Consider the following 23919-nt stretch of genomic DNA (forward strand, 5'->3'; position numbering starts at 1 on the left):
TCACAGAAGTCAAGGATTCCGGATTCCTGCACCAGGAGCACTGTCCGCTGCTGGGGCAGTCTCAGGTCCCCACACCTCCACTGCATGACCCCACCGGAGGCATGGCCAGGCAGCTCTGTGCGCTGCCTCTGCCCAGAGCACTGGCTTTGCAGCTCCCATTGGCCAGGAACCACGGAGCCTGCAGGCGGAGGCAGCACACAGAGCTGCTTGGCCACACTTCCACCTAGCAACTGAGCAAGGGGGATGTCGCTGCTTCTGAGGAGCCCCCCAAAGTAAGCGCTGCCCAGAGCCTGCTTCACCCTGTGCCATGCCTCAACCCCCTGCCCCTCCCACACCCAAACTCTGCTGCTGCTGGGGCGGGAGGGGAGGCGCGGAGCCAGGTAGGGAGCCTGTTGGCCGCTGCCCTGCCCCCGCTCCCCCAGCACCAGCGGGGGTCTCGGGCCGCGCACTGCCATCCTCCCCAAGCAGCCATGCCACCCTCCCCCAGCACCTGCCAGGACCCTGGGCAGTCCCCCGTCCCCCCCGCCAAGTTTTATTCATTGGTATTTTTAGTAAAAGTCATGGACAGGGTCATGGGCCGTGCTTTTTTGTTTACTGCCCATGGCCTGTCCCTGACTTTTCCTAAAAATATCCATGGCTGAAACATAGCCTTAACAATAATATCAGTGATCAGTATGGTGTTAGCTTTCTATGTATATCTTACATGACACCTTCTAGATACAGGTTATGACATTAGTGAGTTGGGATACATTGAATGGGTCGGACCAGCTGAAATTCAGTACCAAATAACAGTGAGTCCCTTGCCCTCTTGCACTGGGATGCTGTTAAGGTCACAGTATGCTGCAGCAACAACAACAAAAAATGTGAAATTTACAATGGTAATACCTTGCTGCAGCAAAGAGGGGATATACCAGGGGTAGGCAACCTATGGCACGTGTGCCGAAGGCGGCACACAAGCTGATTTTCGTGGCACTCACACTGCCCGGGTCCTGGCCACTGGTCCTGGGGGCTCTGCATTTTAATTTAATTTTAAATGAAGCTTCTTAAACATTTAAAAAACCTTATTTGCTTTACATACAACAGTAGTTTAGTTATATATTATAGACTTAGAGAAAGAGACCTTCTTAAAAATGTTAACATGTATTACTGGCACGTGAAACCTTAAATTAGAGTGAATAAATAAAGATCCGGCACACCACTTCTGAAAGGTTGCTGACCCCTGTATTATACTGTGCCATGGTAAGGGTTGACTTTCATGGGCTCCCACTATACAAATTGTTACTTCTTGGTATTGGGTCAAACAATTGACTCATCACATCCTTACCTATGGCACTAGAAAGTTGAAAAGTAAGTGACTGTGAGAGATGTAGTCGTGAAATCATCTATTAACCTTGTACTACTGAATGTTTTTAAAAGTGTAAATGAAGGGAGGGCTTGAGAGTTTGCACAGTGAAGCCATGGTTAACATTTGCCATATGAATTTCTATTCCTCCCTCCTATCTGAACATCTGGTTTTCAAGCTCTGTAGCTAGGAAACAGTTACTGTGGTTCAGACCTGAATCCTCATGCTCATGCCTGAAATGCCAGACTGCGGTTTAAATTCTTAAGTCATGAGACTGAATCTAAGGTAATAGCCCTAACTAACAGCAGCACAATCAGAGAGAGAGAAAATAAGATCTCCCCTCCCCCCCCCCCCAAAAAAAGTGGGTGTTTGATATCCAGAAGTCTTTCCTGGATATCCTAAAGCAAATACAGAAATCTAATGTGCCAGAAATTCATTTTGCATTTTGTTTTTCCTTCCAGAGTTTATGTAAAAGCACTGATGTAAATGAAATAACATAATGAGACAGAAGTAATTAATAGACAGAAGTATTTATTCAGCTCTCTTGCCCTCAGGTGGTTGTTCCTTTGATGAACACTACAGTAACTGTGGTTATAGCGTGGCACTGGGGACCAATGGATTTACCTGGGAGCAGCTCAACACCTGGGAAAAGCCAACGATGGATCCTGCTGTCCCAACTGGTATGTATGGAGCATGCAGAACAGGGAAGGCCATTAACAGAGTGTTCGTATTTGGATGGGATTTCCTGTGAGAATTTTTCTACATGTGAGCTCTGTGCTGACTTGTATGGGTTGGAATTCATCCATTTATATGCAACTGGCTTTTGTGTTAAAAGTAACCAAGTAGAGAAATGCATAACAATTAGAAATGGGAAAAAAACTGGGGCAACTTGGCAAAACATAGACATTTGCCATTATTTTGTCAGACCATGAGTGAAGTGCGTTGGATCCATTTTATTTCAACCCTCACTTGTGGAGAGAGGTGAGTTTCAGGAAAAAAAATGGCCCAGGTTTGGCCAGTCTTTGGACCTGCTCTGGAGAGATGCAAAGTGCTTTTTTTTCCAGGTGAAGCCAGGGGAGATGAAAGTGCTGAACATGTCACTGGAGGTGCTTAACACCTTGCAGGATTGGTCTCTTCGGGAAGTTCAGGGATGTCAGACTTTCTGACAGCTCATTACACTTTAATGTCAGTGCTGTGAACTAGCAATCTGTGGTGTTTGGGTATACAGTATAAAGGTGACAAATGCTGGTTCCCTGTGAAGAATGAACTAATGGGAGAAACTGGACCTGGACCCACCCTTACTAGTCTTGGGTTCCAGGAGACAAATTATGTTCCAGTATTTGAGAATACCTGCAGAGATAGAGACTAATAACATAAGTTAATGATTTATTAGTGGGTACAGACATTTAAGTCCGCTGTTTTTGAGGATATCTAAACTGGAAGTTCTTCTCTGGAAAGTTGTCTGATGCTTCAGCATCACTCCCAGAAGTACTGCTTCCTCTTGGCAGTTAGAATCTGGTAAGCTAGGCTGTCAAATAAGTACTTTCCCAGGTACTAGTGATTTTGAGTGTTCAAATAGACATTTATAAAGGTACCTGATTTTCAGGGAGTGTTCTGCAGCCACCTTCTGAAAATCAGCCATGTTAGAGGTGTAACACTTGACACCCAAAATCACTGGTCACTTTTGATGATTTTGGTCTCTGATCCATTTTGCCAACACAAGAGGTCGTTGTTTCCACTTACTGCATTGTGTTGTGACAAGGTAGGCATGAGGAAAATGGGCAAAACTAATCCAGAATGTTGTCCAATAGGGATTTTTATCCCTGCCGTGATTAGAATGAGGGGGACCACTGCTCCCACTCCTCTGCTAGGGGAAGAGCAAGGTCCTCACCAGCTCTTTTGCTGTTTGGTACAGTCCTAGTGCCTCATCCTGTTTCAGTCTACTTCAGTCATTGGTGCTGAGGCCAGTTCTCATCTCTGTGCACCGCTATTGCCATTAGAAAGTAAACATGCCACAGCAGCCCCAATGACTGAGCAATTCCTCCGTTGCTTCTAGTTTTCATTTATGCCCTGGTTGCGTCTTGTTTACAGTTTAGATTTAGTGTCTGTACAGCACTCACCACACCTGACCTGGGCATGCTACTGTAGTACAAATAAATTGTGATACCAGATACAGCAGTTCTCCCATTCTAACTGCAAGGAAATATTGCTTTATTTGGATATGACTATGCATAATTGTTAGTAAAAGTAGTTAGTAACTTTCTCCTGGTAAGCATGCTATGCAATCATGCAAGACCTATTTTCAATCTGGGACGCTTAAGCTTTGACACCCGAAGTGGGACATCTTGTTCTGTACTCATGCTGGAAAAGTTGGGCCAAGTATCTCTCTACATTTAGACTTATACACATTGGGGTCCTATATAAATCTATTTATAGATAACATAACCCTCAATGGTGCATGTGTGTCCATGCACACATACAAACTAAACCATGGTATTTTTAATAGCAGAAGAAAAATTAGTACTACATCATTGTATTTTTTGTTACCATGATGGTATTTTAGGCTATATCCTAGCTTTACAGCAGGAGGAACCACATTGTGCAATCTTTGGTGGCATCCAGAGTCCATGGAAAGAGTGACTTTTACCAGATGGGTATAAGATTTGTTCATCAATAGTACTTTTTATGTCTGCTCTCATGCAGTGGCAAGGTGTAGCACCACTCTAGTGCAGCCTGCATCAGCATTTCCGTGATCAATACTGTTTTTATGTACAATCTGTGTCTGGTTTCCCAAACACCAGCAGACCCCACTGACTTCAGCTGGAGCTGCGAGTGCTCTTCTGAAACAGATGCTTAATCTATTGTGATTTTTATTTCCATGCTGAGACTCTGCTACAAGGATCTCCATCCAAGGACAACTTTCTGCTCTTTATTCTTTGAATCAAAATGCCTGAAAAGATTCAAACACTCCATCATCAACATTAAAGATTGTGGACATTTTATTTTTGATCATTACTAGCAAATAATATTGTTTGCCATGAATTCTGTGATAAATTGCCCAGGACAGGAAACAAAGGGCTAAGGTAATTGGAGAATTAAGATCCCAGATGTCAGTTGTTTTATTAAATAAATAAATGTTATCTTTTAAAAATCTGACAGAGATAAGTCATGGGCTACCCATCCACTGATTTAGGTAGGACTTCTAGTCCACCTCCTTGCGTTGTAGCAGGAGAGATTATAACAGAATCTTCCTTAACAGATGGATGTCTAATCGAGCCTTAATATCCCCAGTGAGGGGGATTTTGCTACCTATTTGAGTTATAATTTTTTTTCCTACTTCTTACCTTCAGTTTTACATTTTGTGTCTCCATCACATTATTTCTTCTTCTGTTCTTGTTGACTAGTGAGAACAATCAGTTGCTGCCCTCTTTATAACCTCCCTTTATGTACTATAGACAGTTAAGCCTTGTTTCTCAGGACTCAATGTGACCCAGTCCTTTTAATCTTTCCTCACACGGTATGTCTTATTTCCCTCTCTATGCCCCCAAGCCTGTTTCCATTGCTCTTGCTTTCCTCTCAGCTCTCTCCAGTGTCTGTGATGTCTTTTTGGAGTCGATGCCCAAAACTGAACCCTGCATTTACCAGGCATTGATTCAATACCCCATAGGGGAGCACTGGCAGGACAATGGTTTCAACTCTATTCTACGTGAACTGGCCACAGAAAACAAGCCTATTAAATTGCTTCTCCTTCTCCTCCAATACAGGGTGACATGCAGTCTGGAGGAATACAGTCCTTGAGCTTATGAGACGCATGTGTACACCTCTCTGTGTGTGTTTCTTAGAGGCAAACATTTCTGTAAGAAAAGTATCCTGCATTATGGTCAGCCAGGCAAAAATAAAAGCCTTTTACCAGACTGCGACACTTGCAGCATTCCCAGCACCTTGGACATGTCTGGCCTAGTAGCAGCCGAATCATCATCATAATGAAAGTATTTAACATTTTGTGGGTTCAAAGCGCTTTACAAGCATTAACTAATTAACTCCAGAGAAAACCTAACCAGGGCTGATTAGAGTGGAGTAATTACTTTAATTGTATTACATACGATTCCACTATGAATACAAAATCAATACGGCATGCACTTTTTGCAGCAGTGTCACATTGTTGACACTGATTAAGTGTTAGATTTGCTATTACCTCCGGTTCATTCTGTGGAGCTACTGCATTCTCCTTTGAGTGATTGTGCACATATGCATTCCAGTACTGGTGTGTGTGTGCACCCAATGCACAGGTCAGAGACTTTTGCCAGAAGTACCAGTAGGCGGTATGTGCCCCAATCTCTTCGTGTGCCCATCTGAGGGCATAAATGGACAAGTTTGCCACCTTCTTCTCAGTTCCTTCCCACTGCCTATTACAAGAGCTGGAGTTCCCCATGGCGTTTGCTTCAATTAGCCAGCATTTCAAATTTCCCCACCAGGACTAAAAATCAGAGGGATTTATGCCTGAAAATTCCCCTTCTGAAAGAGGCGTTGCATCCCATGTCAGAACTGAGTCCTAACCATGAGGTAGCGGATTCTGAGTCCATGACAAGCACCCCCCCACAACTTCCTACAATTCAAAGTGACAGTTTGATGCTGACAAGCACTTAAAGCCTGGGTCTTCTCCTATCAAGACTTCCAGTAAGCCCTCTCGTACCTTTTCAAGGCACCACAGACAGCATTCGCCAGGCCTGTCTGAGGTTTCACTGTAGACTCAGGCTCCTTCGGGGCTATCAAGACCAGTTTATTCACCTTTATCAGATACTTCATCATCATTCCAGCCAATCGAGTCTATTTCAGCATCACCAGATGAACACTTATCTGTTTTGGTGCTCTCTACTCTGTGGGCTTTCTTGCTTGCAAGAGATCTTCTGTGCCTTCCCCTACCAGACTCTCCATTGCTACGATCGACTTTGGTTAGGGGAACGTCAGTGTCTTCGGCACCGCCTGCGTGAGCAGCACCTTTGGCACACGTGTGTTGCTGGCGTCTTTGGCATCATCCGCAGCTGACTGCTTCGACCTTTGCTTTCTTTGGATCCCTGGGTGTCTCCCAAAGCCATATCACCTCAGAACCATAAGGGGACCTCTCCTCCCTTTTCTGAAGAAACTTACATTTCTTCTTTGGACTCTGAAAGGGAGGAATCTGCATCACCTTCATGATCTTTTAAATCCTCTTACAGATCTCGTACCCAGGTTACAGGTCCTAAGGATCACTGTGGGTGTCTCAGAATTGCACTATCCCCCATGGCCTTATTGGTTTTGGGTTGCGCCGAGGCTTTCTAGACCTCCATCACAATTTCAGTCTAGGAGGAGGTTTCCTCCTTGGGTTCAGATTTCTGCCATCATTCCTCCACCCACTGAATTGGATCCTGTGGAGGAAGGAGAAATAATGGAGGAACCCCTAGAGGTTCCCCCCTGTAATTTTATCTTGGACAAGTGAAGCTCTCACCCTAGAATTGACATCTGCCCTCCAGAGGACTTCAGCGTTTTTCAGGACCTGATGCGGAGAGTGGCCACTTCTCAGCCTGCGCTCTTAGGGCTTGTGCAAGAAAACCTGCACAGCTTCTGTGTTGTTGTACAGATCCCTGCCCTGGGAAGGGTTGCCCACCCCATTAATAAAGCTTTGTTAAAGCTGGTGAAAAGTCTCTGACCCCAACCTCTGTACCACCTATGGCCAAGTAGGTGGACACAAGTTGCTCAGCAGCACTTTGATTTTTAACCAATCAGTTTCTGATTTCTTGGTGGTTACAGCTGCTAATGAGTGATCTGAACAGTTCTATCCTAAAGCTGCTCCCAAAGACAAGGCTTACAACAGACTGGATTTACATGGCCAAAAGGCATATTCCACCACAGCTTTTCAAAGAAGAGTGGCCAACATCAAGTAGTCTTGTCTAAATATACCTTTTATTAATTTCTTTGCAATTTCTAAACATGCTGAGACATGTTGAGAAGAATGTAGGGAACAGTTCCTGGCTCTGGTTTTGGAAGGGCACCTGACAGCCTGAACATCCCTTCAGGCAGCTATTGACAACACTGATACCAGGGAGGGAGAGGAATTGAATTATTTAAGCTCAGTACCAATATGGACACAAGAACAAATGGATATAAACTGGCCATCAGGAAGTTTAGACTTTAAATTAGATGAAGGTTTCTAACCATCAGTGGAGAGAAGTTCTGGAATAGCCTTCCAAGAGGAGCAGTGGAGGCAAAAGACGTATCTAACTTCAAGACTAAGCTTGATAAGTTTATGGAAGGGATGGTATGATGGGATAGCCTAATTTTGGCAATTAATTGATTTTTGACTATTAGCGGTAAATATGCCCAATGGCCTGCGATGGGACGCTAGATAGGGTGGGATCTGAGTTACTACAGATGATTCTTTCCTGGGTGTCTGGCTGGTGAGTCTTGCCCACATGCTAATCATCATATTTGGGGTCGGGAAGGAATTTTCCTCCAGGGCAGATTGGCAGGCTTTTTTGCCTTCCTCTGCAGTGTGGGGCATGGGCCACTTGTTGTAGGATTCTCTACACCTTGAAGTCTTTAAACCACAAGCTGAGGACTTCAATAGCTCAGACATAGGTCAGGGGTTTGTTACAGGAGCGGGTGAGTGAGATTTTGTGGCCTGCATTGTACAGGAGATCAGACTAGAAGATCATAATGGTCCATTCTGACCTTAAAGTCTATAAGTCTATGATATGACTTTGCATTCAGAGGCCACCACCGTCTTCATGGGCTTGGAGCTGCAACTGCAAAAATGTTTTAATTTCTTTTTGTCACACTGCAAAAATAGTGAGCTGTTTTGTTGTCTGTCACTTCTGCTCCACGCTGGGCTTCATTCATCACATTAGTGCAGAGTGAGTCCCCCTACAGCAGTGGCAGCTGCTTCACCCAAGGGGCAGATTCATCCCCATAGAACAGCACATAGTGTTTGCTGTGCCATCTTCCCCTTTGGATCCTGATGGAGAAGGTAGCTTTAACGTGAGACTAGGTCTCTGTAGAAATGCTATTATTGGGAGCTGCCTGGAGGATACTCTGATTCGCTGCAGGACTAGCTTAAGGCAAGCTAGGGTACGGCTATGCTGCAGTTAAAAACCTGCAGCGCTAAGTCTCAGAGCCCAGGTCAGCTGACTCCGGTTTATGGAGTTTGGGCAACGGGGCTAAAACTTGCAGTGAAGATGTTGCAAGGTGTCAGAGCCAGGGCTTCAGCCCAAGCCCAAATGTCTACACTGAAATTTTAGAGCCCTGCAGCCTGAGGCCTGAGAGCCAGAGTCATCTTACTTGGGCCAGCTACAGCCATGCTGCAAGTCTTTTACTGCCATGTAGTGTACCCCTAGGTACATCATCATATGAGCCCCCTATGCTTCGCGCCTCGTTTGGAGCGGCAGAGGCCACCCAAACAAGCTGCTGTGTGGCACAGCCTGCCACTGTTCCTCTTTGGTCAGATTGGGCCTCTCTTCTGTGAGAGGTAGAGACCGGAGAAAGAGCTTCCTCTCCTCAGGTGTGGCAAAGATAGGGCAGGGGTACCTCTCTCCTCCCAGAAGGACAGTTCTCCCATTTGAGTGACAATAGATGACTTTCTGGGCTTCCACAGGGAAAGCACACATCAGGGCGATCATTCATTATTGCTGCTTGAGTGATTAATCACCCAGTCTGAACACTCAAATGTGCATCTCACACATGTGATTACATACCATCACATGCATGATTTAGAGCCAGCAGAGAAAATTTTCCATTGACTTAAACTCCACTGGCTTCACTAGCACTGAGTGAGGTTTAATTTAGGAGAGGGTTTGGCCCACTAAGTCGTCATGCCTATCCCCTTGTAGAAAGTCCAATCCATTGGATTCTGGTGGAATATACCATATCTTTTGAAAGCTCCCAGCCAGCCCTTCCTGCTGAGGTTATCACTTCACACTGGTGTCCACTGTCAGATGAGGAGGATGTTCTTCAGTGGATGAGAAACTGGTGCTAGGCAAACTAAACACATTGTACCTCTAAGCATAGTTCATGCATTTGTTTTTGCCTTTTTTCTTCAGGCTGGATTGGATGCCAACAGGAGTTCGACACAACATTTGTACTTTTCAAAAGCAATGCAATATAAATTTACATTTTTTCATGTATTAATTCTTGCTTACAAGGAATTACACAAACAAACTTGTTAAAAGAACAAATTAGAATCCTACTGTGTATATGATGAATCATGATGCAATTTCTCATCTGCAATGGAGAAAGAAATCTGCCTCAGCTGTCTGTATGTGGTGTGTTTTTTATTATTATTATTATTTATCTTTTTCAAGGGAAATTACTCAGAATGAGTCAATTTTCCCCCTACCAAGTAAATAGATTAGTTTACAGTTTTGATATTGAAATAAAAATTCTCAGCCTTGGAATTCCAAGCTGAATGAGATTTTTCTGGAAGCACACAGCATTCACTAATAAAGGGACAAATTCTCTGCTGAAGTAATTTGGCACAGCTCCATCTAAATGGATGGAATTGTGGCAATTTACTTCAACAGATAATTTGCATTGTACTGTCTGTTACCGGAGTCCCATCACTCTCCCTGTAAACCTTGTTTGTTTTCTCTTAGTGCCCCACCTCCCTTTACTTCCAGCTGGGAATAAAAACAAGTGGCATTTAATTCACAAACATCTTCATTAGCTAACATTAATGGGTTGTCTTAAAATTTCAGAAGGAAAATCCTCTTGTCTCTTCATCCTGTTGTGTTTAAGCATTACAGACATTCCGAATGAATGCCTGCTGAGCCCTTTCTCTTTCGTACTGTGTGCGCTGCAATAAGTACAACGGGCCAAATTCACAGCTGGCATTTAAGTCATTGGCAGTGTGCATGTTCTTGCCAGCAGTGAGTTTAGTTCAGTGAGTGCCTGAGAGAATGAGCAAACGTGATTGTGTGCGGTGTTAAAGGCTTTACTGGCATGGATTTCAGATGACCAAAGGAGTTTCAATAAAAATTTGTGTGCCAGTTTACCAGACATTCTATTTTGCATCTCTTGGAAAAAATACATCTTTACGATGTTTTTAGATATCTCCCCCTAAATACTGGTACTTTATGTATTCTTCACTCTCTAAAGCCAGGCTCTTCTAATACGTAGAGTTCAGTAGTGCAGATCCTAGAGGAAAGGAAAAAAACCTACAATATATTGTAGAAACAATATTGTTTGATTAACTCTCAACCACATTAATGGGATAATATTATACCCAGCGAGCAGATATGTAACCATAACTCATGAATGAGCGGCCCTCCAACTATGCTGTTTTAGGACATTGCCACTGAGGCACGTGTACACAATTCAGAGAGAGAAATTAGCATGAAAGATATTTCTGTATTTAAAAGGTATGTGGGGTACATTTGTACAAATGTATTGCACTGTTAGCTAGTATTTTTAGTAGTTCTGTTTACACATTTGCTTCTAGTGAGAGTATCTTGTATAATAATTGTGGTAACTATGTCTCCTTCACTAAACAAAAGCTGTTTTTTTACATAAATGTAATTTGCATATGCTAATGTATTTGTGGGGTAATCCTCAGGAGCATACACATTACAATAAATCATGGATTAGTGGCCATCCAACTCGCTGCTTTAGCACATTGCATATATTAATTGATAATGCATTGCGGTGACAGTGCTTGCTGCATACAGTCACCCTAAGGTACAAGGTACTCCAGAGAGCTTGGTACCTTAAAATCCAGGCTTGTTAAGTCTTGCTGCATCTCTTGCCTAATATTCTTGAAGGGATTTTCTATCTAGATATTGTGCTCCAAACACTGCAGATGCAGGAGACTCTTAAGGGGATTTGCAGTGTTGCACAATTCAAGATGACAAACAGGCACAAGATTCTGCTTCTGACCTTATAAAAATGATTTGCTGTTCTGAAAGTGAGTCATCCTGTAATGACAACGAATTGGATGATAGTGACTTTGTGCTAGATCATGTTGAGAGTTGCTTTGAGAAGTAAGACCATGTTTCCATTGATTGTTCATCTTCAATAATGAGGAGCTCATATTACCAGCACAGTAGCTACGTGGAGTAAATGTATCCTGCGGCCTTCATAGAGTAAGGAGGACATGCGGCGGCAGGAAGCATAGCACTGCAGTACTGGGTGAACTGAACCAACTTGCCACTGTCCCCAGCATGGACTGTGATTCCATGAGTGGCAAGAGTGGTAGAATGTGGGGTTTGTCTCTGCGAGCGGTTCATTGCAGACCATGCCGGGACGTTATCCATGAACAGTCAGGAGTAAGAGGTGATGCTCAAAAAGATACATTGGTAAAAACATTGGCACTTTTCCTCACAGAATACATTTTCCACATTGTGATGAGAGAGATTTAAAGAGGCAGATTGCATATGCTGAGAATGGAATGACGGCAATCCAGACAAAAACAAGGAATGGAAACTGCTCAACAAAACCAAGGTGAAAGCCTACACTGACCTCCTAATTCTGGCTGATGTGTATCAGGGAATCATAAAGGCCTGGAGGGATTATGGAATCCGCACTCAGAACCCTTTCTTCCGGGCAACAATGAGCCTGTAGCTATTCAGACTATCGCTTGACACCTGCAATTTGACAACAAAAACATGAGAGAAAAATGGAGATCATCAGCCAATCTGGCTACATTTTGTGATGTATAGAGAGTGTCTGTACAGCAATTGATAAAGTTTTATACTCCTGGAGCAGACATAACTGTTGATGAGTACCTGGTGCCAAAAAAGGACATTGATGTCTAAAACATAGTATATACCAACATGGCAAAATGTGGTATCAAGACCTAGTGGTGGTGTGATACTGTGACATTGTATCCTCTGAATGGAGAGGTATTCCTTGGAAACAACCTACATCACAAAGAGAAATGACCTAGGTGACTGCATTATGAAGGAGATGGTTTAGCCCTGATTTAAGACTGGAAGAAACATGGTTGCGTATACCTTCTTCACCACTATTTAGCTTGCTAAAGATCTACTCAACGAAAAATGTGACCAATGTTGGAATACTGTGATGAAAGAAGTCAGTATGTTCAGTGAGATGCAGACACATTGAAGCTGAGAAAAATTGTCATCAGTGTTTGGGTATGTGGGCCATTCACCTGGTTTCCTGTGTTCCAAAGAAGGGGAAGTCAGTGGTAATGCTATCAATGATGCATCATGACAAGATTGTAGAAGGAGACAAAAAGAATCCCCACATAATTCTCCACTACAATGACACTAAAAGTGGTGTCAATAACATGTACCATCTTGCAAGAACGTACTCCTGAGGGGCATGATGAGTAGATGCCCAATGGCTCTTTACTTCAACATACTTAATGTTGCTGGCATTGCAAGTTGTATCGTCTGAGTCAACAACAATCCTGCTTGGCACCATGTTGACCAAGACAAACAAGGCTCTTGTTCCTTGTCAATCTAGGAAAAAGACTCATAGATGCACATATAAAGAGAAGAATCCTTGATACCCATCATCTCACCAAGCCAACAAAGTAGCACTCAAATCCTTCGGCTACCATCGAAAACCAGCCACCATGGGACCATTTAGCCAACTTGGCAGTGGATGTTGCTACATTTTCCCAAGGTCAGCTGACTGGAAGGAACCACAAGCAATGTGGAGAATGCAATGAATCAGTATGCACTGACCATTTCACATTGATACTGGTGTGCAAAAATTGAATATAGGCTCTCACTGAATGATACTTCTGCTAGTTCTTTCAATTTGCTAGTTAGTTTTTTTTCATCTAAAAACATAAAATAATTTGTTCTTGGTTTCTTAATGCATTTGGGATACAAACTTCCCTCACAACACAATAAATGGAACTTTTTTCTTGACACTGGATGAAGGTTAAGGTATTTTATCTCATATATAAGTGTTTAAAAGCCTATACCAATGGAAGAGGCAATTCCTCATTTTGTTTCTAGGCCGATAGGTTGAGAAATTAGATCTTAAATTTTTTTACTGGTCCAGGATCATGGGTGGCAAGTTTGTAAAAATTTTGGTGGGGCCCAGAACCCGCCCCCAACTCCGCCCCCCCAACTCCGCCCCCACCTGCCTACGGCTCTGGGAGGGGGCTCGGCGGGGGAGGTCTGGGGTGCAGATCCTGGGCTGGGGATTAGGGTGCAGGAAGGGTGCTGGGTGCAGGCTCTGGGCTGGGGCAGGGGGTGGGTGTGCAGGAGGAGGTGAAGGGTGCAGGCTTTGGGATGGAGTTTGGGGTTGGGAAGGGGTGTGGGATGGGGGAGGGAGTGCAGGGTGAGGACTGTGGGGCTGAGGATGAGGGGTACATGATGCAGGAGGGGGCTCAGGGCTAGGGAAGAGGGTTGGGCTGTGGGGTGAGGGCTGTGGATGAGGGGTTCATGATGCGAGGGGGCTCAGGGCTAGGGAAGAGGGTTGGGCTGTGGGTGAGGGCTGTGGATGAGGGGTTCATGATGCAGGAGGGGGCTCAGGGCTAGGGCAGAGGTTTGGAGTGTGGGGTGAGGGCTGTGGATGAGGGGTTCATGATGTGGGGGCGCTCAGGGCTGGGGCAGAGGATTAGGGTGCAGGGGGATGAGGGCTCTGGCTGGGGCTGAGGATTAGGGTGCAGGGGGATGAGGGCTCTGGCTGGGGCTGAGGATTAGGGTGCAGGGGGATGAGGGGTTCATGATGTGGGGGCGCTCAGGGCTGGGGCAGAGGATTAGGGTGCGGGGGGATGAGGGGTTCATGATGTGGGGGCGCTCAGGGCTGGGGCAGAGGATTAGGGTGCGGGGGGATGAGGGCTCTGGCTGGGGCTGAGGATTAGGGTGCAGGGGGATGAGGGGTTCATGATGTGGGGGCGCTCAGGGCTGGGGCAGAGGATTAGGGTGCGGGGGGATGAGGGCTCTGGCTGGGGCTGAGGATTAGGGTGCAGGGGGATGAGGGGTTCATGATGTGGGGGCGCTCAGGGCTGGGGCAGAGGATTAGGGTGCGGGGGGATGAGGGCTCTGGCTGGGGCTGAGGATTAGGGTGCAGGGGGATGAGGGGTTCATGATGTGGGGGTGCTCAGGGCTGGGGCTGAGGATTAGGGTGCGGGGGGAATGAGGGCTCTGGCTGGGGCTGAGGGTTTGGGGTTGGAGAGGCTCAGGGTAAGGGCAGCCTGCCTTGCCAGTACTGGCGGAGGGCAGGCACTAGGACCCTGCGGCAGCAGACAGCAAATCTGCTGGGAGCCCTCCGGGCAGCAGGCAGGGGAGAGGCGCGCTGCGTTCTGTCAGGCAGGGACGCAACACAATGCGGCGGAGGGGGGGGAACACGCGGAGGGGGGGTGGCAGGCGGGGGCTGGGACCTGCTCCAGGCAGGGTCGCGGTGGCGGGGGGAGACCTGCGGTGGCCGGGGCCGATCCAGGCAGGACCGGGGGGGCGGGAAGAGACCCAGCTCCAACTATTGCTGGAGCAGGGCGCCCAGCCCTGAATATTGCTGGGGCCCGGGCCCCACACAAATATATAACCTGCCGCCCATGTCCAGGATTGAATATTTTTTCTGGGTCTTGGACCAGTGTAAATTTAGAGCGAAATTCCATAATTTGGGAAAGGTGAGAAGTGGTAAATAATTCACTGGTAGTTTGCAGCTATCAGGCACTTTCTTAACTGTATTGCCTTCACTCTGCTCAATGAGCAATCTCATCAGGACTGTTCCAAAACTCTGAGCAGATCTCACCAACCTGTTTTTTTTTTCTACAGAAAGACCAGCTCACATCACATAAGTTGAGGGGGATGTCCATGTGCTAGATCAGTGGTTCTCAAAGCTGGTCCGCCACTTGTTCAGGGAAAGCCCCTGGCAGGCTGGGCCAGTTTGTTTACCTGTCGTGTTCACAGATTTGGCCAATCGTGGCAGCGGTTCGCCGCTCCAGGCCAACGGGGGCTGCGGGAAGGGCGGCCAGCACATCCCTCAGCCTGTGCCACTTCCCACAGCCCCCATTGGCCTGGAGCGGCGAACCACGGCTAGTGGGAGCCACATGCGGATGCGGCAGGTAAACAAATTGGCCTGGCCCACCAGGGGCTTTCACTGAACAAGCAGCGGACCGGCTTTGAGAACCACTGATCTAGCACATGGACATCCCCCTCAACTTATGTGATGTGAGCTGGTCTTTCTGTAGACGGTCCAGTGTTCTCTACCCCCATACAAGCGAAGGTCTTCTATGCTCTAGTCACACCCCTCCCCTTTGCTTTTTGTGTACAATTAAAGATGTTTTAGTTTATTTGTTTTTTAACTTTACAGATTCATGAGTGAGTGTAGTGCTACACAGGGAACATAATGACAGGTTTCAGAGTAGCAGCCATGTTAGTCTGTATCCGCAAAAAGAATAGGAGTACTTGTGGCACCTTATAGACTAACACATTTATTTGAGCATAAGCTTTCGTGGGCTACAGCCCACTTCATTGGATGCATGCAGTGGAAAATACAGTAGGAAGATTATATATACACAGAGGACATGAAACAATGGGTGTTACCATACACACTCTAACGAGAATGATCAGTTAAGGTGAGCTATTACCAGCAGGAGAGAGAGAAACTTTTTGTAGTGGTAATCAAAATGGTCCATTTGCAGCAGTTGACAAGAAGGTGTGAGGAACAGTGTGTGTGTGTGTGTGTGGGGGGGGGGAATAAACATGGGGAAATAGTTTTACTTTGTGTAATGACCCATCCACTCCCAGTCTTTATTCAAGCCTAATTTAATGGTGTCCATTTTGCAAATTAATTCCAATTCAGCAGTCTCTCGTTGGAGTCTGTTTTTGAAGTTTTTTTGTTGTAATATTGCAACTTTTAGGTCTGTAATCGAGTGACCAGGGAGATTGAAGTGTTTTCCAACTGGTTTTTGAATGTTATAATTCAAATCAGACTCACCTTAACGGATGACTCTCGTTAGAGTGTGTATGGTAACACCCATCGTTTCATGTTCTCTGTGTATATATAATCTTCCTATTGTATTTTCCACTGCATGCATCCAATGAAGTGGGCTGTAGCCTGTGAAAGCTTATGCTCAAATAAATCTGTTAGTCTCTCTTAAGGTACCACAAGTACTCCTGTTCTTTTTACAGGGAACATAGGAGGTTTTTTAATGTTATGTCAGGCATTACCAGGTGGCACTCTTACACATATTCTTCCAAGTTTTTCTTAATGTGTGAGCAAGTTTTGATGGTTGGGAAGACGAGCTGTGTTAGTTTTGGATTATGCAGAGTTATGTGTCAAAGCAGCTTTTGGGGAGAGGCTGCTTTGTGAGCAGCAAGAGAATTTGCTGTATTCCTCAGGCTCTGATTGTCTCAGCTGACCAGAGTTGCCCATGGGAAACCCAGCTTTAGTGTTAGGCTGATATTCCTTTAAGAATAGATTGTCCTGCATGCTCTTTGAACATCTCTTGTCAGAACTGGTGTATCCATCAATAAAACAAATTACATGCAGAGCATTCCCAGATTGTCACTGATTTCCCTTGAACTAAAAAGCCAACATGCAAATCCCCAAACCTCAGCTACTGCCCTGAAGAGCAACACTGGTGTCAGAACTGAACAGTGGTGTTAGAGGAAGGGGAAACATCTTCATATGGACCAAGCTTAGATTTATATAGGAGCTAACTTTGCCCAGACCCCTCACTCCCACCAAGTAATACCTTATTCTGCAAATAAGCCAGTTGATATTAAACAAACTATCCACAGAGTAACATAATACTTGACATGAGTGAGGGTGTTAGACCCTTTAGGGTACATCTACACTGCAATAAAACCCCTCAACACTGAGTCTCAGAACTTGGGTCAGCTGGCTCATGGGGCTCGGGCTGTGGGGCTAAAAGATGCAGCATAGACATCTGGGCTCGGACTGGCACCTAGGCTCTGAGACCCTCCTCCTGGGCTCGAGCCTGAGCCTGAACATCTAAATTACAACTTTTAGCCCCATGTGCCCAACTCAGCTTTCCTGGGCCAGCCACAGGTCTTCTACTGTAGTTTAGACATACCCTTAGATTTTTTTGTGAGTGTCTCATAGGAGCTTCCAGTATTAAAGGCAGACATTTATTACAGAAGATGAGATATCAGAAGAGCTGGCCATTAATATTTCAGTGCATTTAAGATGCACTCTGGTGAAGAAGGGGAATTACATTTGAATTTTCACTAGTTTGCAGTTCTCACACTAATTGTAAAATTAAAATGTCCTCTTACACTCCCTGAAGAGAGGTCAAGGTCAATACATGTCCTGTGTATACTTCAATGGCACTTTGGTAATTAAGTCATACTTCACCCAGAGTACTGTGCAGACACTCAATCAGTCTGCCCACTGATAATCTCCCAGAATGTGTGGGAGATACAGAGATGTATTGTCAAAGGAGTCTGAAAGAAAGGCTTCTGGGGAGGTTTTAATGGCCCAAATGAATTGCTGTCCTCAGGGGTCCATACAAGCACCATATCCTAGCTGTGCTAAATGGTGCATTTGAACTATTGTCAGTCTGTTTCTTCCCTCCTCCTCTGTGAACACTATCAGGAACCCAGCACCCCTGGCTGTGAACATTAACACCTTACCATTATCACTATTAGCCAGACCCTAACACTCTGAGGGGCACTGCTGTAATGACATGACAGGGCTGGGAGAGAAGACATGAAAGCCACACACCCCATATATTGTTCCTTTATGGGTCCAGTCCTTTAAGGTGCCAGTTTCCCTCAAAAAGAACAGGAGTACTTGTGGCACCTTAGAGACTAACAAATTTATTTCAGCATGAGCTTTCGTGAGCTACAGCTCACTTCTTCGGATGCGCAGAATGGAACACACAAGCAGAAGATATTTATACATACAGAGAACATGAAAAGGTGGAGGTATGCATACCAACTGGAAGAGTCCAATCAATTGAGATGAGCTATCATCTGCAGGAGAAAAAAAACCCTCAACATCCATTGACTCCAGTGGGAGCTGAGGGCTTTCAGCACGTCACAGGCTAACCTCTGCACCTCTCTAAAGCAAGCTCCATGAATCTAATAGCAGCTATTTCACTGTCCCAATCCCAATGCTCCTTTGGAAGAGCTTGAGTTTGCTGTATATATAGAACCAAGAAATGGTGTCATTCAGGCATATAGAGAGGTGTGAACACTTTGGGTTTCTAATTAAATTCTCCATAAATGATTTGGGGTGGTGTGTGTGTGGAGGGTGGGGGGGGCTGGGATGAGAGAAGCCTTTTGTTTTATTTCCATATGAAGAAATTATTTTAAGAATCTTCAGCAAAGTAGACCTGATTTGCCACTTTTATTCTAGCACTAAACCTATGTAATTGCATTGAAATGAATAGGGTTTCTCTGGTATAACACTGAAGCAACATATCAGTGAATGAGGCCTCTCTTTTAAATACTTATCCCCAAAGTCCCTTTACAATAGAGGTAAGGTTGAGAATAGTATTGCCCTTTTGCACACATTAATATATTATCATTGACAGCAACAGAAACCTTAGCTGCTGGAAACTCAGGTAATTCACAATTCATTTAGCAATGGTGGCCTCAGTTCTGCCTGTAGACACTTTCATCTATAGTCTGGAGATTTCTCCAGTTACCAGGTTAAGGGCCTGATTTTGGTATCAGCTGCATACCCACAACTCCAACTGAAGACAACAGAAGCTCAGCACTATTGAAAATCAGTACCCAAGCTTGCATGTTTGAGTGCATGAATTACTGTACTCTATTCTCTATGTATTTATTTATTATCAAGTCATTTATAGTGTACAGACCAGAGAGGTTCCCTTTTCTGAAGGGATTCTAATCTGATCTGGATGTTGTCCTAGATCATCCTGACTAAGGGAAGTTGAGAGAACTGTTGATGAGAAGGAAGAAAGTGCTATTGGAGGCAATGGGCCTGAAGGAGGAGTATGCAAGGCAGACATGGCCTGGTGGATGAGGGCAGTTGACCGTTCGTTGACAAAGCTGTAAAGCAAGAGGGCTGGAAAGAGTGTAAAGAACAAAAGAGGGAGTAGATGCAAATGAGACTTTAGCTAGAGCAGCAAGAGGAGGACCATTTACTTAGCTAAAACATGTTGGATAGACTTGAAGAGGTAGAGTGGAGAGGCAGGAAGGCCAGGGAGAGGAGAAGGTTATAGTTGTTCATGCAAGTAATGACTACGGGAAGGATAAGGGTTTTAGCAATGAGGAACAGGCAGATTCTAGTGATATTGAAGAGGAGGAGTCAACAAGAAGGGGAAGAAAGAGAGAGCATCAAAGGTAACCAGAGGCTGTAACCTCAGAAAATAGAGAAGTGGATTTGGATAGAGAATACAAGTAGGAGGAATAAGCAGCTGAGTTATGGAGGAGATGTCAGTGTTGGAGATACATACCTGACAGAGGCATGGCTGAAAATAGAGGTCTGGGGGATATCTGTACAACGGTGGTTGCTAAAACAAAGGCAGCAGATCAGGTTTTTGATAAAGTAAAGTGAGGAGAGAATCCTGGGGGACACTACCAGATAAAGGGGGAGAGGAGGATGAGGAGCCGTGAAAGGAGATGCTGAAGAAACAGTCAGTAGGGTCATAGGCGGCAGGTTTGTATAATTTTTGGTGGGGCCCAAAATGGTGGTGCCCCCCCGCTCCCGCCCTGTAAGCCGATATAAAATGAAGCTACAACGCGTCAGTGCCACAAGATTACAAGGGTCAATTAAAAGTGGAAAGTCAGAAGCAGCACTTGCCTACTTCAATATACAGTATTATATTTTGTTGCATCTGTTGTGATGAAGTGGGAATGTTCTTAATATTTTCTCTGAATACTGTGTGGGTGCCTCAGTTTCCCCTGCAAGATGCCAACTGAAGGTGTTGGGGACAAAGAGATCAGGTGGCCTCCTTGTCCAGAAGAGACACAGAGGCCAGAGGAGGGAGTGTCAGTTTGGAGCTGGCTGGGGAAATGGGGAGAGACCCAGAACTTGGTTCTGGGCTCCCTACCCCCCAAGATGGACCTGACAGAGGGGTTCTGTTTTCTGTACCAACAAGCTCTGTTTAAACTGTGTTCCCGTCATCTAATAAACCTTCTGTTTTACTGTCTGGCTGAGAGTCACATCTGACTGCAGAGTTGGGGTGCAGCGACCTCTGGTTGCCCCAGGACCAGCCTGGGCAGACTCACTTTGGAAAGTGCATGATGTGGAAGGGCATGCTGAATGCTCCGAGGTCAGACCCAGGAAGGTGTAAACTTCTTGCCCTGGAGACAGTATGCTCCGAGAGAGGAGGCTCCCCCAGAGTCCTGACTGGCTTTGTATGGAGATGTTCCAAAGCATCACAGCATCCCCTTCCACACCGTGCACTTCCCAGAAGTCCGCACAGGCACTGACACTCCCTCCTCCGGCCTTTGTCTCTTTTCCAGGCATTAGGAGGCCACCTGATCTCTCTGTTCTCCAACACCTTCAGTTGGCACCTTGCAGGGGAAACTGATTTGGGAGAAATGAAGTAAAAGCTGCCCAAACCGAGCTTGAGCACTCCTGAATTTTGAGGTGTTCAAATCTGGAAGGCAGGTGCTGGGGGTGGGAGAGGGCTGTGGGCTCCATGGGGGAGCATGGCAGCAACTGTCTGGAGCTGCATGGAGCCAGATACGCTGGTCTGAGTGGCACAGTAAGCGGTTTGGGGGTTGGTGAAGAGGTAGGGAGTTCCGGGGGGCAGTCAAGGGACAAGGAGCAGGGGGAGTTGGATGGGGCAGAGGTTCGAAGGGGCAGTCAGGGGACAGGCAGCAATTGGATAGGCATGGGAGTCTAAGGTTTATCAGGGGACAGGTAGGGGGTGCGGTCCTGGGGGGGGGGAAGTTGGGTGGGGTCTCAGGAGGGGGCAGTTGGGGACAAGGAGAAGGGAGGCTTAGATAGGGGCTGAGGTCCCAAGGGGCAGTTAGGGGCAGGGGTCTCGGGAGGGGGTAATTGGGAAACAAGGACCAGTGGGGCTTAGATAGGGGGTGGAGGTTCTGGGGGGCAGTTGGGGCAGGGGTCTGGGGAGGGGGCAATCAGCGGACAGAGGCTGGGATTCAAAGGGCTCTGGGCTGCTGGCAGCCGCGGGGATCCCAGAGCCCTTTAAATCCCAGCCCCGGCTGGGAGTCAGAGGACTCTGGGCTGCCTGCAACCGCAGGGAGCCCAGAGCCTTTTAAATCCCAGCCGGGGCCGGGAATCAGAGGGCTCTGGGCTGCCCGCTGCGGCGGGGAGCCCAGAACCCTTTAAATCTCAGCCGCGGCCGGGAATCAGAGGGCTCTGGGCTGCCTGCAACCGCGGGGAGCCCAGAGCCTTTTAAATCCCAGCCGGGGCCGGGAATCAGAGGGCTCTGGGCTGCCCGCTGCGGCGGGGAGCCCAGAACCCTTTAAATCTCAGCCGCGGCCGGGAATCAGAGGGCTCTGGGCTGCCTGCAACCGCGGGGAGCCCAGAGCCTTTTAAATCCCAGCCGCGGCCGGGAATCAGAGGGCTCTGGGCTTCCCGCTGCAGCAGGCAGCCCAGAGCCCTCTGATTCCCGGCCGCGGCTGGGATTTAAAGGGCTCTGGGCTGCCTGCAACCGCGGGGAGCCCAGAGCCTTTTAAATCCCAGCTGCAGCCGGGAATCAGAGGGCTCTGGGCTTCCCGCTGCGGCGGGGAGCCCAGAGCCCTTTAAATCCCAGCCGCGGCCGGGAATCAGAGGGCTCTGGGCTGCCTGCAACCGCGGGGAGCCCAGAGCCTTTTAAATCTCAGCCGCTGCTGGGATTTAAAGGGCTCTGGGCTGCCTGCAACCGCGGGGAGCCCAGAGCCTTTTAAATCCCAGCCGCGGCCGGGAATCAGAGGGCTCTGGGCTGCCTGCAACCGCGGGGAGCCCAGAGCCTTTTAAATCTCAGCCGCTGCTGGGATTTAAAGGGCTCTGGGCTGCCTGCAACCGCGGGGAGCCCAGAGCCTTTTAAATCCCAGCCGCAGCCGGGAATCAGAGGGCTCTGGGCTTCCCGCTGCAGCAGGCAGCCCAGAGCCCTCTGATTCCCGGCCGCGGCTGGGATTTAAAGGGCTCTGGGCTGCCTGCAACCGCGGGGAGCGCAGAGCCTTTTAAATCCCAGCCGCGGCTGGGATTTAAAGGGCTCTGGGCTGCCTGCAAACGCGGGGAGCCCAGAGCCTTTTAAATCCCAGCCGCAGCCGGGAATCAGAGGGCTCTGGGCTGTCTGCTGCGGCGGGGAGCCCAGAGCCCTTTAAATCCCAGCCGCGGCGGGGAATCAGAGGGCTCTGGGCTTCCCGCTGCCGCCGGCAGCCCAGAGCCCTCTGATTCCCGGCCGCGGCTGGGATTTAAAGGGCTCTGGGCTGCCTGCAACCGCGGGGAGCCCAGAGCCTTTTAAATCCCAGCTGCAGCCGGGAATCAGAGGGCTCTGGGCTTCCCGCTGCGGCGGGGAGCCTAGAGCCCTTTAAATCCCAGCCGCGGCCGGGAATCAGAGGGCTCTGGGCTGCCTGCAACCGCGGGGAGCCCAGAGCCTTTTAAATCTCAGCCGCTGCTGGGATTTAAAGGGCTCTGGGCTGCCTGCAACCGCGGGGAGCCCAGAGCCTTTTAAATCCCAGCCGCAGCCGGGAATCAGAGGGCTCTGGGCTTCCCGCTGCAGCAGGCAGCCCAGAGCCCTCTGATTCCCGGCCGCGGCTGGGATTTAAAGGGCTCTGGGCTGCCTGCAACTGCGGGGAGCGCAGAGCCTTTTAAATCCCAGCCGCGGCTGGGATTTAAAGGGCTCTGGGCTGCCTGCAAACGCGGGGAGCCCAGAGCCTTTTAAATCCCAGCCGCAGCCGGGAATCAGAGGGCTCTGGGCTGTCTGCTGCGGCGGGGAGCCCAGAGCCCTTTAAATCCCAGCCGCGGCCGGGAATCAGAGGGCTCTGGGCTTCCCGCTGCAGCAGGCAGCCCAGAGCCCTCTGATTCCCGGCCGCGGCTGGGATTTAAAGGGCTCTGGGCTGCCTGCAACGCAGAGCCTTTTAAATCCCAGACGCGGCTGGGATTTAAAGGGCTCTGGGCTGCCTGCAAACGCGGGGAGCCCAGAGCCTTTTAAATCCCAGCCGCAGCCGGGAATCAGAGGGCTCTGGGCTGTCTGCTGCGGCGGGGAGCCCAGAGCCCTTTAAATCCCAGCCGCGGCCGGGAATCAGAGGGCTCTGGGCTGCCTGCAACCGCGGGGAGCCCAGAGCCTTTTAAATCTCAGCCGCTGCTGGGATTTAAAGGGCTCTGGGCTGCCTGCAACCGCGGGGAGCCCAGAGCCTTTTTAATCCCAGCCGCAGCCGGGAATCAGAGGGCTCTGGGCTTCCCGCTGCAGCAGGCAGCCCAGAGCCCTCTGATTCCCGGCCGCGGCTGGGATTTAAAGGGCTCTGGGCAGCCCCGGCGGCAGCGGCGGGGGGCGCTCCAAGCAGGGGAGAAAAAATATTGGTGGGGCAGAGCCCCTGCTTGGGATTTATTCATGGGGCTAAAGCCCCAGAGCCCCATAGCCCCATATAAGTCGGCGCCTATGAGTAGGGTGAGAACCACCAGGAACAGTCGTGGAAGGCCAGGGAAGAGAGCATCTGAGGAAGACAGAGTATTTAACAGAATTGAAAGCAGTAGTTGGACAGAAATGCAAGGTCCACAAAGTGCTCCTT

General features: G+C 47.8%; 1 protein-coding gene across 4 annotated transcripts in view; it reads left to right on the top strand.

The window, feature by feature from the left end:
• The window catches only part of PTPRT (protein tyrosine phosphatase receptor type T), a 709404-nt gene that overhangs the window by 167832 nt on the left and 517653 nt on the right, over window positions 1–23919 (top strand). For 2 of the 4 annotated variants that reach the window (XM_044985246.1, XM_044985247.1), the window contains exon 2: window positions 1897–2022. In XM_044985246.1, the coding sequence (XP_044841181.1) occupies window positions 1897–2022 (126 nt within the window). Of the gene's footprint in view, window positions 1–155; window positions 273–1896; window positions 2023–23919 lie in introns of those variants that run through there. The other 2 variants (XM_044985248.1, XM_044985249.1) reach the window with 2 other exon arrangements.

This window comes from Mauremys mutica, chromosome 13, assembly GCF_020497125.1.
Source record: "Mauremys mutica isolate MM-2020 ecotype Southern chromosome 13, ASM2049712v1, whole genome shotgun sequence".
NCBI lineage: Eukaryota > Metazoa > Chordata > Testudines > Geoemydidae > Mauremys > Mauremys mutica.